The sequence below is a fragment of the Leptonotus elevatus genome, chromosome 1, assembly GCF_054856555.1.
Source record: "Leptonotus elevatus isolate MCC_2025b chromosome 1, RoL_Lele_1.0, whole genome shotgun sequence".
NCBI lineage: Eukaryota > Metazoa > Chordata > Actinopteri > Syngnathiformes > Syngnathidae > Leptonotus > Leptonotus elevatus.
Window position 1 is genome coordinate 30,678,793 of NC_141239.1, and position 17,712 is coordinate 30,696,504.

Consider the following 17,712-nt stretch of genomic DNA (forward strand, 5'->3'; position numbering starts at 1 on the left):
AGTGAGTGTATTTTGAGAATGACACACTTTTGGACCAGAGCTGTTTGAGCCAGGTTCTAAGATGTCTTTCAGACTCTGAAATAAAGCTGGCAAACTTCTCCACGAGACTTCAACTTTGAGTTTTATTTGAACACGCAGAAATCAAAGAAATGATTTCCAACACTACTAACAAGTTAAGCTAACACGGCTAATTAGGTTGTCCTGGTTGGAATAGGAGTAGGCTAGTCTGTTATACTACAAGCTTGTTTTGATACGAAATAAAAGGCACACATACTGTAATTCTATACTGTTATCAACTCGCTAGCCAAAAAGCTAACACTACCTTGTGACTAGAAAGCTAATCGGACTGGCGACATCTTAAATGTTGCTATATGATGGTTGCTTTTTTAGTGTATAGGGGTTGTATTAGTAACTTCACCGCAAATACTTTAACGCGTTGACGTGTACATTATGTAAGCTTAGCATTTTGCTTTGTTTGGAGTGAAATGTGTCTGTGAGCCTCAAACCTTGGTGAAGAGCCTCCACCACTGCCAATTCTTGAGTTTGAGGTAGCAAGCGCAGTTCCTCTGGATCACTTTCATGGCACTTAGCTGTTGCTGACGTTTGCTGAATGCCCTAAGAGATGAAAATAAAAGCAGACACTTTACTAGGTACATCCACAAAACAGCCATTGACGGTATTAGTACTGGTGTGTGTCTTACTTGCGGGCCAGGAAGCCTCGTGCTTGTGCCTGGAAGGAGATGATGATCACGGTGAGTTTGAGGTCTCGCTCTTCCTCCAACTGAGCCAACACCCCCGTCCTGAAGAACATCTTACTCTGGCCGATGCGAAACAGGTTGGTGTCCAGGTCCAAATGCTTCACCTGGACAACAATAAACAGCACCATCAATATGTATTCCGAAACTTGGTGGCCCACATAAGCCTCTTTCAGACTTTCAATTGAAGCAGTTTTTTTCCTGTGTTGCTGTCCTGTGAGAAAGGCATCAATATGGAATGAGTGGTGGACGCAGCCATATAAATTTGCCAGCTTCCAATTTCCGATGCACTGATGTGGCAGGAAGGCAGCGTGATAGGTTCTTGGTGGTTGATGTGTTGATATGCATCTTCATCTTACCATCAAGCAGCATGCTTGCTTCCCATCCATGAAGCCCTTCGGGATGGCATTGGCTGCCAGGATCTCGTACCTGCGCACAAACACGGAAAAAAATAGCCCTTAAAGTAACAATATGGTGAATGTAAACAATCATGACATAGCAGCAACTATAAGAATCACAAATGGAGCAACAAGAATGATAAAAAGAAAAACAAGAACACGAAGAACAAAAACAGGAACAAGAACAAGAAGAACATAAACAAGGTGTTTGTACCTCTGCCTGAACTCCTGGAATATGATACGGTTTGGGAATCCCTGCCTGCAGATCCTGATCCCCTCCAACACACCGTTACACCTTAGCTGCTCCAGAACCAGGCTGGCATCCATTTTACCTGCCTGTAGCAGCGCAAACACAATCAGCGCCATGTGTGCGGGTGTGAATGGGCGTATGCATGTAAGGGTGTACTGGTGTACCCTTTTCTCGTGGTTGGGGATGATGCAGCGCACAAAGTTAGGTTGCGTGTTGTGCAGCGTTGTCATCAGCTTCCCCAGGGACTCCTTATACAACTGGCCCACTGTACGAAACATTCCCTTTCCCTTCTTGGATTTGGTGGAGGTGGGCATGGAGCTCTCTGACATCTTGGCCATGGTCTCCAAGCCCACCACTCGATCCGCTAATGAGCGTAAGAAGACACAGGGGGACAGAGTCAGAGGTCCAGGCTCCGGAAACCCAAAAAAGGGGAAGAGTTGCTGAAAACCGACCGTCCTTCCACAGATCTTGGATGAAGTTGCTGGATGAGATGCTGAGTAGGGCGGTCACGTTGTCATTCAGTGGGTCCATGTTCTTAGTCAGCCAGCTGGCTGCGTTGTAGTCCACCTGGCAGGCAATGGACAACACCGTGTGTCAACAACATAAAGGTATTGCAACACGTGTCAGCAGACGTGTAAATGGGACAACCTCAATGAGATCACAAGAGTGGCACGGTAGTGCTAACTTGCTCGGAATCGTAGAACCCTAACCAATGTCTAGTTGGTCAGGTTGGGTGATTCTTACCTTCCCGGCGTAGTGCGCAACGGTGAACATCAGCTTATCTTTGTGCTGTTTGGGTTTGCCGAACTTGACGTGACTGCCGTGCGTGCTCAACAGCTTGTCCACGAAGGAGATATCCGTAGCTTTCGGGAACCAGCACTCTTCGTCCAGCAGAGCCAGGATGCCCGGCGGGTTGTTCTGGAACACCAACAAATGCTTTCAAGGACAGAATCTCACATTTAGATGATTAGAAAAACAAAACAAATGCTGGTCCCAACCCCTCTCTCGATGAGCTCGATGCAGGGCTGCAGGTCCAAGCCAAAATCGATGAAGTTCCAGTCGATGCCCTCACGCTTGTACTCCTCCTGCTCCAGGACGAACATGGTGTGGTTGAAGAGCTGCTGCAGACGCTCGTTGGTGTAGTTGATGCACAGCTGCTCAAATGAGTTGTCCTAGGAGGCACCAAAGCAAGGCAAGCGTCACAAAGAAAGAAACAGTTAAGGAGAAGTTGGATAGAGACACAGAATGTGGTACTCAAGCTGATCGGTCACCTCGAAAATCTCAAATCCAGCGATGTCCAAGATCCCCAGGAAGGATGAAGATTGCCTCTTGCTCTTGTCTAGAGTCTTGTTGACTCGGGCCAGAATCCAGCGAAACAGACGCTCGTACATGGCTTTAGCCAGCGCCTCCACCGCAAAGTCAGCCTGGTGGGACGGAGAAGAAGACAAAAGGTTACTTCTTTGATGAGAACGTCCTGTATCTTGGTTTCTGTTTTTGCCGGACTTCCCACCTGCTGCTTGGTCTGAGCCTTCTGAACCACTTCCCGGCCCACTTTGATCCTGGGCGTCAGGAAGGCCTTTGTGAAGTCAGTCACGTTGATGCCCTGCAGGTGGCACACCTTCTGTGCAGCTGGTGCCAACATGGAAAGACAAGGAAGAATTGAGATTTTCTTGAGAGTCTAAATGAAAGTCTGAGATATGTTTGACGTACCTGTGTTGTCCGGCATAGTGGCCTGCTCTGTGTTTCGCTCCTTCTCAAACTTGACATTGCCCAGCTGGAGAACTGTGGAGACCACCTTCAACATCCCTACAGAAGTGGACAGCAAAGATACACTCGAGTTTATTACACAGAATATTTTACACCATCGGAATCCCATAACCTGGACTTCTGTTTCAGAGTCACCAAGGCCCGAATCCAAAAGTTCAGTTGGCTTTAAAGCTTAGGACAACAGGTTGGGATCTGTGTCATGCTCAGTGGAACCTCTGTAACTACACAGCTGCTACCTGGCATTCACTGTTCCTTGAACCTCGGAGAATATTTAATACCACCATGTAGGACCAATGACCATCAGGTATCAAAACCTGAACTTGTGTTTTAGAGTCATCCAGGTTCAACTAAAAAGTTCTGTTGACTTTATTGCTTCTAAAGAAGAAGAATTAATGGTTTTCCTCAGAGAGGAGCACGAGTTGGTGCAAACACTAAAAACCTGTTCACAACCTTCATCCTGGTATGATCTTCTGCATGGTGGGCCATAGCTGTTATCTGGCATTCACAGTTCCTTGCATCTCAGAGAACGTGTAACACTATCAGAATCATCTGGTGTCAGAACCTGGATTTGTGTTTCGGAGTCACCAAGGGCAACCATAACGCTTTCTTGGCTTTAGGGAGGAAGGAACACCACTTGGATGTCTTGCTCAGTGGAACCTCAGGAACTGGTCCTAACTTCCATTCTGATATTGGTCCACATTGGTAGTTCTTTGAACCTTCTCTAAGGGGGTACCTGAAGACCTAACCCTCATATCAAGGTCTAACTATTTGAATTTTAGTGTTGTTTGAAAGGTAGGAGGGGCCCTTGATTGGAAAATAATTGTACAGAACTCACTAACATTTAGAACTGGACTTCAAACAGAATGATTTGACAGACTGCTGTGTAGATGGGCCTAGAAGATATTAGGGGGTACCTATTCTCTCTTCCTCTGTGAAGCCCATGATCTCCATGGCCTCCAACGTCTCCACAAACAGCTCATCATCCTCAATGCCGGCAACCTCCACATGTCCTGCCACAAGGAAACGATAACTGCTGAAGCCCTCCAGAAGAAGTTCCTCTGAAACAGAAACAAATACAAGTCAAATCCAGCTTGTTTTCTGAAGTTCAACTGGATGATTGGCAACCTTCTAGACTAGAGACTGAAAAGGACTCCAGTTGATTTGGTTGTCTGCTCACCTTTCATTTTGTCTTTGGCTCCGGCCACCATGTAGTAGAAGATGTGGAAGGCTCGCTCTGTGTTGCCCTGACGGATACAACGAGACTTTTCCAGAAGGTCTGATCAAGTCAAGAAGAACTTCAATCTTTTGTTTAATAATAATAATAATAATAATAGTAATAAAAACAGAACAAAAACACATATTGTTCTGCTCTCTAAATTATGCAATACACTTTTTGTCAATGGATATCTAAGCCTAACAATACGTGTTTGGATCATAATGGACTAGAAAGAAAAAAATTTGAAACAAATGGTAATCTTAGAAAAAATACGTTTTTTGTGGAGAAAAGTTGTAATCTTACAAGAATCAAAAGACATCGTAATTGCGGACTGTATTGCGAAAATGAAGACCGATTTTCTTTAATTGGACATGTCAAATTGACGTACAGTATATAATGTCATCAAAATTGGATTTTGTCAGTAACAAAGTCACAATTTTACCACAATAGCCATATTTTTTCTAGAAAAATAAAAATCATGATGTTATCAGAATAAAGTTGTTTTCCCTGTCCGGAATTTTACAAAAAATTAAATCTTGTTTTTTTCTAGAAAAAAGTTGTACTGTAACGAGAATAAAGTTTGTGGAAAAAAAGTACTAACTTTAAAGAATAATGTTGTTGTTTTTTCTGGAAAAACAAAAATTTAATTTGTCAAGAAAATAAATTGGAATACGGCGAATGAAATTCGAAAACTAGAATCAAGTTAGATTTGGGGGAAAAAACAGAAGTTGGAATCTTGTGAAAGTAATTTTGTATTTTTTTCAAGAAAAAAGTTATAAAACACGATGAGTCCGATTTTGTTGTTGTCAAAAATTGTAATCCGACAAGATTAATCATATTTCCTAAAGAAATGCAATCTTAAACTCTATGAGAATGAAATTGGAGCCACAAAAAAGTCACAATATTGTGATTTTTTTTCAAGTTGGAATGTTATAGAATAACCCCCCCAAATACATTATTAATTGTGCAAGAATCCGACCATTTTAGTTTTTAAAAATTGGTAAATGTTTGCATCCACAATTTACAATAACCGTTTACTATTTAATTTATTAAACCCATGCCCCATTGTGTGATACCATATTATGTTTTAAATGTATTTGTGGACAAGGATACACGTGTCAATGTTTGCGCCGACCATGTATCCTGTCACGTCAAAGTTGAGCTTGATGAACTTTCCCTGCGGACACAATCGGATCACAGGACACGTTTAATTACTGAGGGCACGCCCCGTCAAAATTGTGGCGAGTGTCAACTTACGAACTGATTGACAATTTACAAATCGTGACGAGTTGTCGTTCTTGGTGGTCTTGGCGTTGCCGAAGGCCTCCAGGATGGGGTTCGCCTGCAGCAGCTGCTTCTCCAGCTCCCCCTGTGGGCCGAGGCGAGAACTGCGTTAGCATCTCGGTGGAAACTTGGCGGTATCTTAAAAGTGATTTGATACTCACATAAGCCAGCGATCCGGATGATTGTTGTTGTGTTTGCTGTTGCGCCGGCTGTGAAAAACAACAAAATCATGTCACATGTTATAAATACAGGTGGAGCACCCCAGGGCTCTCTTCTTGATCCTGTATTATTCATTAAACTCACAGGATTTGCTTCCTTTTTGCCTTTGTGTGAGGAGGCCACGACGGCCAGGTACTGGATCACCTTCTTGGTGTTTTCCGTCTTGCCCGCACCAGACTCTCCACTAGATGTCACCAGAGAGACATTATATTTAATGTATAATATTAAATTTAATATTTAATTTACTTTAATCACCTACAGTGATTCTCAACTGGACGGCCGAGACCATAAAATAGGCCAAATTCTGGGTGTGTTGCGGACAGATTGTTGCAAATTACACATCACTGAGAAAAATGTAGCATATTTGGCGATAAAAATCTGTAATCTTGAGAATAAAGTAGCACTTTTCAAGAGAAAATAAAGGTGTCATATTCTGAAAGATAAATTGGAGAATAAATGTATACTTTTTTGAGGAAAGTTCACGATTAAAGTTAAGTTTGTACAAGAAAAAAACATATTTGAAGGGTAGAATTGTATTTTTTAATTAAAATATTACATGAATAAAATTGTACTTTTTCAAGAAATTTTGGAATGTTATGAAAAAGTCATTGCTTTGAGAAAACAAAGTGATATCTTGTGAGAATACATTTTTATTTTTTCGTGAAAGAATGTTAGGATCTTTTGAGAATAAAATCCAATTTAATTTTTTTTTACAAGAAAAGTACATGTAATATTTTTAGAGTAAAGTTGTATCTTGTTGAGAAATAGGTTGTAATTTGACATTAATAAAATCTTACTTTTTCGAGAAATTTACTTAGAATGAAGTCTTATAATTTTGAGAAAAAAGTTAAAAGAAATAATAAAGTAAGAATACAGTCTTCTTTTTTAAAGAAAAAAATTATATAGCAAAAATTAATTTTTTTCCCAGGATTTTTTTTTAACACTGCTACTACAAAGTTGCATAATTAGAAAAAAAAGTTGTTCTTTCTTGAATAAAATTGAATTTTGTAAGAAAAGGTCAGAATAAAATTATATATTAAAAATAAAATTGTAAAATAAAAAATACAAATGTATTTATAGTTTTTCTTTAATTGAAAAAAATATTTTATGGAAAACAATATTAATTTACGGCCTTATTTTATTATTATTATTTTTTATTGTGTTATTTTGAAAAATAAACTTGGTGTTATGACTTTGACGACAAGATTGGAGTCTTAGGATGACACCAATTGTTTTTTTTAATATGTATTTATAGTATAGTATATATATATGTTTGTTTGTTTTTTTACAGAAAAAAAGTATTTTATGGAAAAACAATCTTAATTTACGGCCTTATTCATCTTAAAGATATTTATTTATTTATTGAGTGTAAAGTTTTCCCTCAATTTGAAAAATACATTTGGTGTTATGACTTTAAAGACAAAATTGGGGTCCTGGGATGACACCAGCTGCAAACCTGGGTTACTGTTCTTCCCAAAGGTTTGATTTGGATTAGGATATTTTGTGTGTTATTGGTAGTACTGTTCGTGCATGCTTCGGTTGGACTCACGTGCAGAGGATGGACTGATCCTCGCGGTCTGCAGAGGGAAATCAAGCAGAACAGACCAAAGATGAGCCAGCAGAGCTTAGCGGTCTATAAATATGGCACAGTTATCACGGTGTGCTGGCACTGCTCCATGTAAGGCGATGATGGAAAGGGAAAGTGGCTGACCTTGCATCATGTTTCTGTAGGCGTTGTCGGTGATGGAGTAGATGTGAGGTGGAACCTCGTGACGCTTTTTGCCCTTGTACATCTCGATGATCTTCTCTGAGTAGATGGGCAGCATCTTGTAGGGGTTGACCACCACACAGAAGAGACCCGAGTATGTCTGCGGTGCGCAACAACAACGCGTCAAAACATCCCAAAACCCACAGGAGATGATATTCTTTACGGAGGAGATTAGGGAAAACAACACAAGCACGGGGCTAAGCTTCAGTGGATGTGTTCATATAAGGACTTGGTGGGTCGTTTTCACCTCGGGTGAGCTTCGCGGCACAAGTGCAAACCTTAGCCCTAGACTTGCTGCGATCCAGTGGAAAAAGGCAAACATAAGCCCGTTGATCCTTCCTGAACATCCCCAATTTTACAAAGGCTCTGTTCTTAAAGGCTCTTCTGGTTTTGTGAATAACAAGCTTGTAACTTTCTCAGACAAAAAAGCCAATTATTTAAGAAATATATTGAGGAAAAAGGTGCAATGATTTAAGACTCAAGCAATGGCGTCGTTAGGCCTATTTTAGGGAGAATCAAGCCTACCTGGAATGTTCTCAAGCCGACCTAAATGATTTGCTTGTGTTTCAAAAAAAATACTGGAGTCACTCAAGCAGTAATAGGGAAAATACCTAATATTATAAAATAAAGTAATTTTGAGAAAAAAGTCTTACAAGAATAAATTTTTATAATTTTGAGAAACAAAGTTTAGAATTTGAGAAGAAATAGTTGTCATTTTTCAAAAGTAAACGTAATATATCCCAAATAAAGATGGATTATTTTTAGCAAAACATTATGGAAATAAAGGAGCAAAGACGAGTTTTGGGTGGGGAAAAAAATACTTAAAATCGAACTAATAATTTACAAGAAAAAAATATTCAACTATTAAAAAAAATAATCTTATTTTGACAATAAAAGTGATAATTTTCCAAGAAAATTTTGTTTTGTTTTTATTCGCCCCAACCCCCCCCCCCCCCCCAAAGAATCAAGATTAGTTTCGATTTTGAGACTGCATTATAACTAAAGACTTATATTTCCAAGAATATATATATCTTTTTTAAGAAAAAATCTTTTTCAGAGACATTTGATTGTAAAAAGTAAGTGATGTGGTATTGTAAGTACCATATTGTCATCACAAGTCACAATTTGGTAACATTTATATTTTGAATAAGATTTATAGCCTACTATTGGTCAGTCCACACATGTGGGTGTTATTTTTACAAATGATTGACCGATCTCTTTGCAGATGTCATATTAATGATTGAACAAACATGCCGTTTTGAGGGTCTCCTGAGAAGTGATAATTGTACAATATAAGGTTTCGGCCCGACGCCAGCGGTATGCGCGATGTAAATCATCATGTCCCGGCTGCCATGACGTCAATTGACAAAATTGAACGCTAATGTTAGCGTGTCCTGCTCATGCTATGCCTAGCTGGAATCAAACCCATCCTTGCCATGTAAGTAAATGGAGGAGACCCGTGTTCGCCAACCAGCTCCATTAGGAAAATGTACACTATGTATGCCATCGATGTGCAATGTGTGTTTGTTTGGGGCTCACGTAGATGAGGCTGGAGAAGTATCTCTCTCGCAGGTTCTGCAGGACAGAGGCCTCGTTGAGGAAGGTGAGGGCAGCCATGTCCTCCACCTTGCTGAACTTGGGCGGGTTCATCTTCTGGATGTCCTCCTTGTTCACCGTCGCTTTGCGCCCGTTGGACAACTCCACCAGCACCTGCAGACGTGCAACCGCAACACACGCACGCATGGCAATCAGCCACCATCCTCAATGGACGCTTGGGCCAACAGTCAGATCAGATGACAGAACCAGCTCTACAAAGGTACTGTAATACTTTTACTGTACAGAAAAAAGAAACACATACCATGCTTCAAGAAAAAAAAGTGACTCTTCTCACAATAAACTAATTCTGGGTAAAAAAATAAAAAATAAAAAATAAATATATATATATTTCCACTGACAGTAAAGTAGCTTTTTTTTCTTTCTTTTTTTACAAAAAAACAGCAGTAATCCTCTGAGAAGTATGTTTTTATTAATTAATATAATAATTAACTTTATAAATGTTTCAATAATCAAAGTGTATAGACATTTTTCATGTTATGGGGTAATTTTCCATTATTATTATTATTTATTTATTTGTTTATTTATTTTGTAAAATACTTTAATTTTCACCCCCAAAAGTCAAATTTTGGGGGAGGACAAAAGCCATATTTTTACGAGGACCAATGGTCATTTATATATTTTCTTTTGGGGGGCGGGAGAAAAAGGATAAAAAAATGTGTTCTTTGAGAAAAATATTTTTTTTAAAGTTGTGTTTTCTGAGAGAAAAAAAAGATTTACCAGGAGAATGTTGTATCACTACTACTATTATTATTATTATTATTATATATATTTTTTAAGCCCGTTTATTGACAGGAAAACAATAAGTAATTTTATAGATTAAAGAATAGTCTTTATTTTTTAAGTGCATTTTTTTAAAAAGGGAAAAAGGTACCAATCACACGCACAATTTGTATTTTTTTCTTAAAAACAACAACCTTGTATTTTCTGAAAAGAAAATAAGTCATATTTTTTTAGAGGAAAAAATAGCAGTGTGACCATAATTAAGTCCAAAAAGAAGTCTTGAAGTTTTCAAGGAAATAAGTCCTAATTTTTCAAGGATAAAATGTGGTAATATTAGAGGTTTCTTTTTTTACAGTAAAACATAATATCACAGGATTGTGACATTTTCCCATGTAAAAAACGAATTCCTCCTAAGATTCTAACTTTATTCTATAGTAAAAGTGATTGTGGCCCTCATATTCTTTGCTACATTGAGCGTCAATCAAAAGTGTCAGAATAATGAGCGGAATTTTGTCATAAAATGAAGGAAAACCATAGGTCAGACCTCATCGCCCTTCTCCTCCTTGACGCTGGCGGCCTCGAAGCCTTCCTTCTCGGAGGGCACCCACACCATCTTCTTGGCCGCCCAGTCGGCCTGCGCCACGCCGCTGTTGCGGAAGTCGTTCTGCAGGAACAGGAACTTGCTGTCATCCGCCAACGCCGAGTCCGCCATGTTGAGAATGTGCGCGTCAAAATGGTCGCCAGAAGCTGGATCGATTTCTAACGCTCGCAGGGAAGTCCGCTTGATGGCTGGCCTGGGGAACACAACCGAACAGAACGGAACAGCATGACCCAACGTGGAAAAATAAAAATGTAGTCATCTTTTGAAAGTGAAGTGTTTGTTGAAAACGTGTTTTTCAGGTGAAAAGGTTACATTCCACTTATTCGGGCTCGGGTCACGGGGGCAGCTGCTTTAGCAGGGAAGCGGAGACTTCCATCTCCCCAGCCACTTCGTCCAGTTCTTTAGGGGGAGTCACGAGGTGTTCCCAAACCAACTGGGAGACGTAGTCTCTCCAGTGTGTTCTTGTTTGTTCCCAGTAGGACATGCCAAGAGCACCTCACCAACGAAGCGTCCAGGAGGCATCCCAACTACTGTAGATGCCCGAGCCACCTCATCTGGCTCCTCTTAGAGCAGTAACTCCACTCTGAGTCCTACCTTGAGGAAAATAATTTCGGCCGCTTGTATCCGGGATCTTGTTCTTTCGATCACGACCCACAGCTCGTGACTAGAGGTGAGGGTGGGAATGTGGATCAACCGATAAACGGAGAGTTTTGTCTTTTGGCTCAGCTCCTTCTTTACCACAACGGACCGATACAGAGTCCGCATCACTGCAGACGCTGCACTGATCTCGATCACCGAACTCTTTCAGTTGGGGCAGGATCTCATCCCCGATCCGGTGAGGGCACTCCACCCTTTTTCCGACTGAAGACCATGGTCTCGGATTTGGAGGTGCTGATCTTCATCCCAACCGCTTCACACTCTCCAGTGAGAGTTGGAGATTGCGGCTTGATGAAACCAACAGTACCGCATCATCTGCAAAAAGCAGAGATGCAATACAGAGGCCACCAAACCGGACCCCCTCAACGTCTCAGCTGTGCCCATCTTTTCAGAAAGATCAATTTTTTTCCCTAACAGAAAAAAGTAGTAATTTCTCAAAATATATATTTTTTTTCTGAGAATAATATTGGATATTTCAAGAGAAAAAATAGTATTTCTGCAGACAAATTGTCATATTTTTGTTGAGAAATATTCATATTTTTCAAGATTTCAGAAATCAAACGACAGTTGTAATCTTACCAAAAAAAGTCAAAATTTTCAATAAAAATAAGATATCAAGACACATTATCGAGACAAAATGGTTGACTTTTTCAGGAGTAAAATAGTAGTAGTCTCGTGTATATACATTAATATATTTTTGCAGGAAAAGGGTGCATCTTTTTGAGAAAAACAAAACATTTATTGATAGAAAAAAGTACTATTTTTCCTAGGATTTTTTTTTTTCCAAAGAAAACAGTAATATTTTCAAGATCACTTTCTTTTTTATTTAAATAAGAAGTTAGTAATCATCAGATCTGCTGATTAAAAATTATATATTTTTTCAAAACCAAAACCTTTAAAAAAAAAAAAAAAAGAATGTTATACAAAGTTGGGCTGTTTTTTTTCTTAAGGAGAAAAAGTTACATCTTTGCAAGAAAAAAAAAATTCAAGTGAAAAAAATCCTGATCTTATAAAAATTAAGTCAGATTTTCCGCAACTCTAATTCATGAATAAGGTCAGTTTTTCTTTTTTTTCTGGCTTGCTGATGGTACAGCACAACAAAACCATGGAAACTCATTCTGATTGATTTTACTGAACAACTCTAAATCACACTCACTTATATTTTGACTGCATTTCAATACGATGCTACTTACTGCCTTTCTCCGTGGAAGCCACAATGAGGCATTCGACGCTTTGACCTCCCATTGCAGAGTCGCCAAAAAGCCAGAAAAATCACAGTGAGGATAACACCGATGTACCATGCCTGGATGCCCATGTTTGGCCGGTCCTATATTTGGTTCCCGCTAGCCCACCGAGGGCCGATGGGCACCTTGCGGCCACTGTGCTACCTTATAAGGTGCGACAGCCCCCGTGTCCAACCAAGCTTGGCGTTTACACCAAAACTGTGACACCACAGTTCAGGGCACCAGAGGGTGACCAACAGTACCTGACAGTGGCATTTTTATGGCATTCCTCTTAGGAAAAATGCACATTTTCTCATAAAAATCAGTTAACAAGTTTTCACATTAAACTTTGAAGTCATCCAAAAGTCACTCATAGGACTACATTTGTATTTTAAAAGTCATTGTTTATCTTAAAATCATTTAAAGTCAGTTAATTGTAAAGTAAAGAAAGGTGAAAAACATAAAGAAGAAAATGCCACTCACTGTACTCAGGTCTGTTCGGCTCCTTGGTGCAGGACAAAGTCTTGATTCCAGACGGAGCACTCACGGCAGGTAGATGCCACTGATGAAGAGGATGAAAGGGATGGGGAAGATGGTGAGGAACTTACTCCTCCTCCCCCCCAAAGACCGTGACACCTGGGCCTGGAACGGGACCACCAGACCAGCCTACTTAGTCCAAATTTGGCAACAACACAAAATCCCACATAATTCCATTCAGCAATCAGGAAAAGACAGGAAGTAGGCAAGCTTTTGTGCTCAAGAGCCGCATTTCATTTTTAATAATAATAATCCTGCCTGAAGACAGTTGTGACAAGCTCCAGCACCCCCGCGACCCTTGTGAGGAATAAGTGGTTCGGAAAATGGATGGATTGATAATAATAATAATAATAATAATAATAATAATAATAATAATAATAATAATAATTCTTATTATTATTATTAAATAGATTCATATAATGCCTGCCAAGGGACTAATTGATGCTTGGAAATGCTTAAAACGGGTCACTTGTAGATGAAAAAAAATACAAAAAATGTTTTGACTGTAAGATACATTCATATATTATAATCATTTAAATAACTTTAATAGTAGTCAATAGTTTTTATTTTATATTATTTATTCATTATTTTTTTTAGTAATTAATTATTTTTAAAATAAAAAAAATTAAGCGTGTAGGTATAAAATTAAAATTAAATATTAATTCTCATGTTCAAGTACAATTATTTATAGTTAATGAAATGATCATTTATGAAGTAATTATTTGAAACCTAACAATTTTTTTTAAATTATTTAGTTTAGTTTATTTAATGCATTTTATTGTTTACAATATATTAATCGAGCAATTTAATCACATAACTAAATGTAGTCATAAAAAAGTACATCAATTTCTATTGATCAATATCTGGATAAAATAAACGTCTGAACTATATGACAAAATTATTTCCGGTCGCCTTTTAATGCAAATGCCTGTGGGCCAAAGTGGGCTGTTCGAAGAACGGAGGCGGCCAAAGTGTTGAGTAAATTAAAAACGTAAGTATTTTTGTATGATTATCTTGTTACTGTTGATGTTTCTTAACCCGGAAGTTATCTTGTCAGTGTTGCTGTTTTTACTAAAATGCAAAATATGCGTATTCCTACGTCACATGTAGGCTATATATCATATGTTATTTAGCGCATTTGATTGACTTCTGTCTCAACTCGTGAACCAGTAAGTTACTTTGCGATGACCCCCCCCCCCTTCTTCCGGGTTATTTGTCGTTGCTATGACGACCATTCCAAACGACGCCGTGCCAAGCGAAGTTAACGAAAAATTGCACCTGTAATGTCGGAACCTCCGCAGCGCAGCATCGAAGCTTCAAACGACGTCCTGACCGTGTTCAGCGGCTCCTCTCCGGAGGACGTGTCCCACGCCCGACTGCTATGGAGCACCTTGTGCATGGCGACGCCGCTCGAGTCACGCCTGGTGTCGTCGGACATCCCGCAAAGGTTGCCGGTGTCCCGGCCGGAGCGAAGCGGCCACTTGGAGCCGCGTCGCGCCGAGCCGCCCAACCTGAACGCCGCGAAGCAGCGAGAGGAGGAGCGGCAGCGCTACATGGCCATGGCGGCTCAGAGGAAGGAGACACTGGCCCTGCTCCGGCGCCAGAGGGAGCAGAGGATCCAGAAGGAGCTGCTCTCTTTGGCCTTTAAACCCAAAACGCCTCGAGACAAGGCGCACAAAGACAAGACGAACGAGTTGAACATGGAAGAGGAGATGGTCAGGCAACTGGACTGAACCGCGCAGGTATGAGATCCGTCGAGACATTGAATGCACCATAAAACTCGAGGCCCTGAACGCACCACACCGCAATGAAGTCTATGGAATACCTGAAAGCACCATATGACATTTGCCTACAAGGCTACTTTGAGGCCAGGAATGCACCACATGACATACCTGGAGATCCTGAATACAGCACAAGTATTGTATAGGAATTTAGTACTGTGAAGACCTGAACGCACCACCACCAACACTTTTGTGGAAGAATGCCCAGACACCCTGAATGCATCACATGACAATAGTCCACAAGAATACCTAGAGGCCCTGAACGCACCATACAACACTGGGCAACTCGGTAGGAATACCTACAGGCCCTGAATGCACCATATTATGAATAAACTAATGCAAAAGTCATTTTATACATTAAGTACAGTACTTATCACTTTAAAGTTATAGAGATTATATATATAAGGATGGAATTATTGGCATGTGAATCCCACAAACATTTAAATGAACCGCCAGGAAAGACAATCACTTTCAATTCTTTGAATGAGACTAAAAATAGCCATTGTAAAAGCAGAATTGAAGTTTTAGTGGAAAAATGAACCTAAGCATCAATAAACAATTTCTTAATGAACACATGGCCAATATTACTAGAGTGCTTGAATCCCCAACAATTGACAGTAAATGTGATTTCTTGCTTGTTCAAAGTAGTTTTATAAACTTCTAGATAATAGCATAATCAATAGTTGATTACACTTGGAGTCCATTTACAAGGAACACTTATGTTTCTGGCACGAGCTTACATGACTTGTTGCCATAATAGGATAAGACACGACTGACTTGACCTGTTGGTTTCCTGACTGCTTTAACGTTTTCAGCCTAAAGTTATCCTCCACCCAAAGTTGGCCTTGATAAAGTTTCCGGAACAAAGCAGATGAGCCATTTTCCAAGTCCAGGCTTATTCTGCAGCTAAGGAGACGCTCACGTGGTGGAAAAAGTCCAAATATGCCTCGAATTCCTCCAACATGCTCATGTAACATTATGTACAATGGATTGTAAAGTATGCTGTGGTTCCTCAGTTTTTTTTTTATGTTGTGCCTATAAACAGTGATGGGAAGTAAACACGTGCAAATACTTTATTACTCAAAAGGAGGAGTTTGCTGCCCCCCCCCCAAAAAAAATCTAAATTTTCAGATTGTACACCTCTAAATTGAAACTATTTTATCCACATGGATAAAAGAAAATGCCCATCCCTGGTTTGCTAATAACTAGGCATAAATCTCACATCTCACGTAGAGGGAGTGTTGTTTTTTCATCATGGTTATGTTCAAGATTACAAAACGTGGCAGACCATTTTTATGCTCGCAAAACACGTTTTTTTTTTCAAGTTTTCAACTTGTTCAAAATTTCTTTGCAACAAGAAAAGCCTTTATCTTAAACCGTAACTTCACCGAGAAACTCGAGTTTTTCCATGTTTTTCTTCTGTGTGAAAGATACCGACCCGGTATGTCAGGCTTGTAGTTGGCAAATTTCCCGTTTTAGTGCTGGAGCCTGAAACATAGGCAGGACGGTGACTGCGTGTAAGGGTATTCTTCAACTTTAACACTTGTCATTTTTTGGCAATTCATATTTAATGTTTTTCAAATTTCAGTATCAAGCCCGGGTTAAGGTTTTAGAAGTAAGTTTGATACTACCGCTACTACTAAAATATGAACAATACTTTCAACAATTGAAAATACAGCAATGCGTGATGTGTACAGTATTTGGCACGGTTGGATAAGCAGTTCAGATAATTGATGGATGGATCCACGAAAGCTTGTGTAATGTTATAAATTGACCTTAAGAGGGTAGTATAGTTCTTCACACAGCCGCATCAACGTCACTGAATTAAAATATCCATAATGTTCACAACTTTTTTGCCTTCCCTTTGGGGGGAAAAAAGACGTGGTTGCTGGGGCGGGTCGTTCCTATAATGTAATAATAATAATCTTCTATTTTTCTTATTAAAGTGCCTTGAGTTCATTCCTGCAAGTATTGATCATCAATGCTTGCGTGAGGGTAATTAATACAAATGACTGAGAGCAGCTTATGTGATGCAACACGGCAGTAATCACACAGTCGAGCACGTCCCGAACTCACAAAATTAAGGAGGGTTCCGAATATTTGGGTGGTTTTAGGGGGATGGAAGAATCTCACTCCCAGTTTAAAGTCACAAGAAACAAATTTTGTGTTCGAATTTAGGTTTAAAGTCTGTAAGGAAGGTTACGGTTTTAAGACTAAAAGTTCAAACTTAATTTAAGATTTCAAATGAGTGTTTGAAGCCAATTTCAGTGATTCTTATTAGGGGTTCAATGCAGGTCTAACAATTTGACATAAGTGTTAGGGTTTTGTTTTGGGGTTTGAATTCAAGGTTGTGTCATTATATATCTTGTGTGAAGGGATTGGTCTTGAGTGTCATAGCAGAAAAAAATGGAGTGCTACTAAAGTGTGTCTCCACAAATCATCGTGACACAAGACAGCAAATACGCACGCTGCTGCAGTAAAAGCAACACGCTGGCCACTTTTACAGCACGCTGGTGGCGGTGGCCTTGCAAAAAGATGCTTTTCAAGAACAAGTGTCATGGCGCACCTTGAAGCGACCTTCGCCAGCGGAATGTCAAAGCCTCGCCATCCTTTTGTTTCTATTATAACCCAATTTGGAAATGAGCCCCAAAATGGATGCTTAGTAAACCAAAATGGCTGACTTTCTGTTCACTTTCAGGCACGGGTCCTTGAGACTTTTTGGCACACCCGATTGATTTCTTCAAACCAAAATGGATAACTTCTTGTTCAGTTAAGCGCATGGGTCCTTGATTGAAACATTTTGTTGTCATCAACAATTCCAGTCCATTTCATGTCTATCAGACTGTGAAACTAGTGTCAGGGGCAACAAAAATCCTGGTAATTTGCCCAAAAATGATGGTTTAAAAGCAAAATGGCTGA

At 39.7% G+C, this 17,712-nt stretch overlaps 2 protein-coding genes and 1 long non-coding RNA gene across 5 annotated transcripts in view; 2 read left to right on the top strand and 1 right to left on the bottom strand.

Moving 5' to 3' along the window:
- LOC147181629 (myosin-14-like) overlaps positions 1–12,567 on the bottom strand; it is a 27,635-nt gene extending 15,068 nt beyond the window's left edge. Inside the window, exons 1-22 of one of the 2 annotated variants that reach the window (XM_086090893.1) lie at positions 12,446–12,567; positions 10,539–10,788; positions 9,197–9,367; positions 7,601–7,757; positions 7,439–7,466; positions 5,974–6,073; positions 5,832–5,879; positions 5,663–5,755; positions 5,500–5,563; positions 4,348–4,446; positions 4,085–4,228; positions 3,114–3,209; positions 2,914–3,032; positions 2,675–2,827; positions 2,402–2,575; positions 2,148–2,321; positions 1,856–1,970; positions 1,568–1,767; positions 1,368–1,489; positions 1,115–1,184; positions 702–862; positions 507–615 (exon numbers count right to left, since the gene is read on the bottom strand). In XM_086090893.1, the coding sequence (XP_085947019.1) occupies positions 507–615; positions 702–862; positions 1,115–1,184; positions 1,368–1,489; positions 1,568–1,767; positions 1,856–1,970; positions 2,148–2,321; positions 2,402–2,575; positions 2,675–2,827; positions 2,914–3,032; positions 3,114–3,209; positions 4,085–4,228; positions 4,348–4,446; positions 5,500–5,563; positions 5,663–5,755; positions 5,832–5,879; positions 5,974–6,073; positions 7,439–7,466; positions 7,601–7,757; positions 9,197–9,367; positions 10,539–10,788; positions 12,446–12,567 (2,769 nt within the window). Of the gene's footprint in view, positions 1–506; positions 616–701; positions 863–1,114; positions 1,185–1,367; positions 1,490–1,567; positions 1,768–1,855; positions 1,971–2,147; positions 2,322–2,401; positions 2,576–2,674; positions 2,828–2,913; positions 3,033–3,113; positions 3,210–4,084; positions 4,229–4,347; positions 4,447–5,499; positions 5,564–5,643; positions 5,756–5,831; positions 5,880–5,973; positions 6,074–7,438; positions 7,467–7,600; positions 7,758–9,196; positions 9,368–10,538; positions 10,789–12,445 lie in introns of those variants that run through there. The other variant, XM_086090904.1, reaches the window with a different exon arrangement.
- On the top strand, positions 8,874–10,828 carry LOC147181630 (uncharacterized). 2 transcript variants are annotated; one of them, XR_015096667.1, is made up of 3 exons: positions 8,874–9,095; positions 9,201–9,473; positions 10,521–10,828. It is a non-coding gene; the product is annotated as an uncharacterized LOC147181630 (long non-coding RNA). The 2 variants fall into 2 exon arrangements; XR_015096666.1 differs by having other exon boundaries at positions 9,230–9,473.
- Positions 12,568–14,249: 1,682 nt separating the features above from the next.
- Positions 14,250–15,855, top strand: hoatz (HOATZ cilia and flagella associated protein). Its single transcript, XM_086090933.1, has one exon. It carries the CDS (start codon positions 14,296–14,298, stop codon positions 14,743–14,745), a length of 450 nt encoding a protein of 149 aa, XP_085947059.1. The 5' UTR covers positions 14,250–14,295; the 3' UTR covers positions 14,746–15,855.
- The last annotated feature ends 1,857 nt before the right edge of the window (positions 15,856–17,712 follow it).

Coding starts and splice junctions, on each gene's coding strand:
- hoatz (XM_086090933.1), top strand. CDS start 14,296: ATGTCGGAACCTCCGCAGCGCAGCATCGAAGCTTCAAACGACGTCCTG.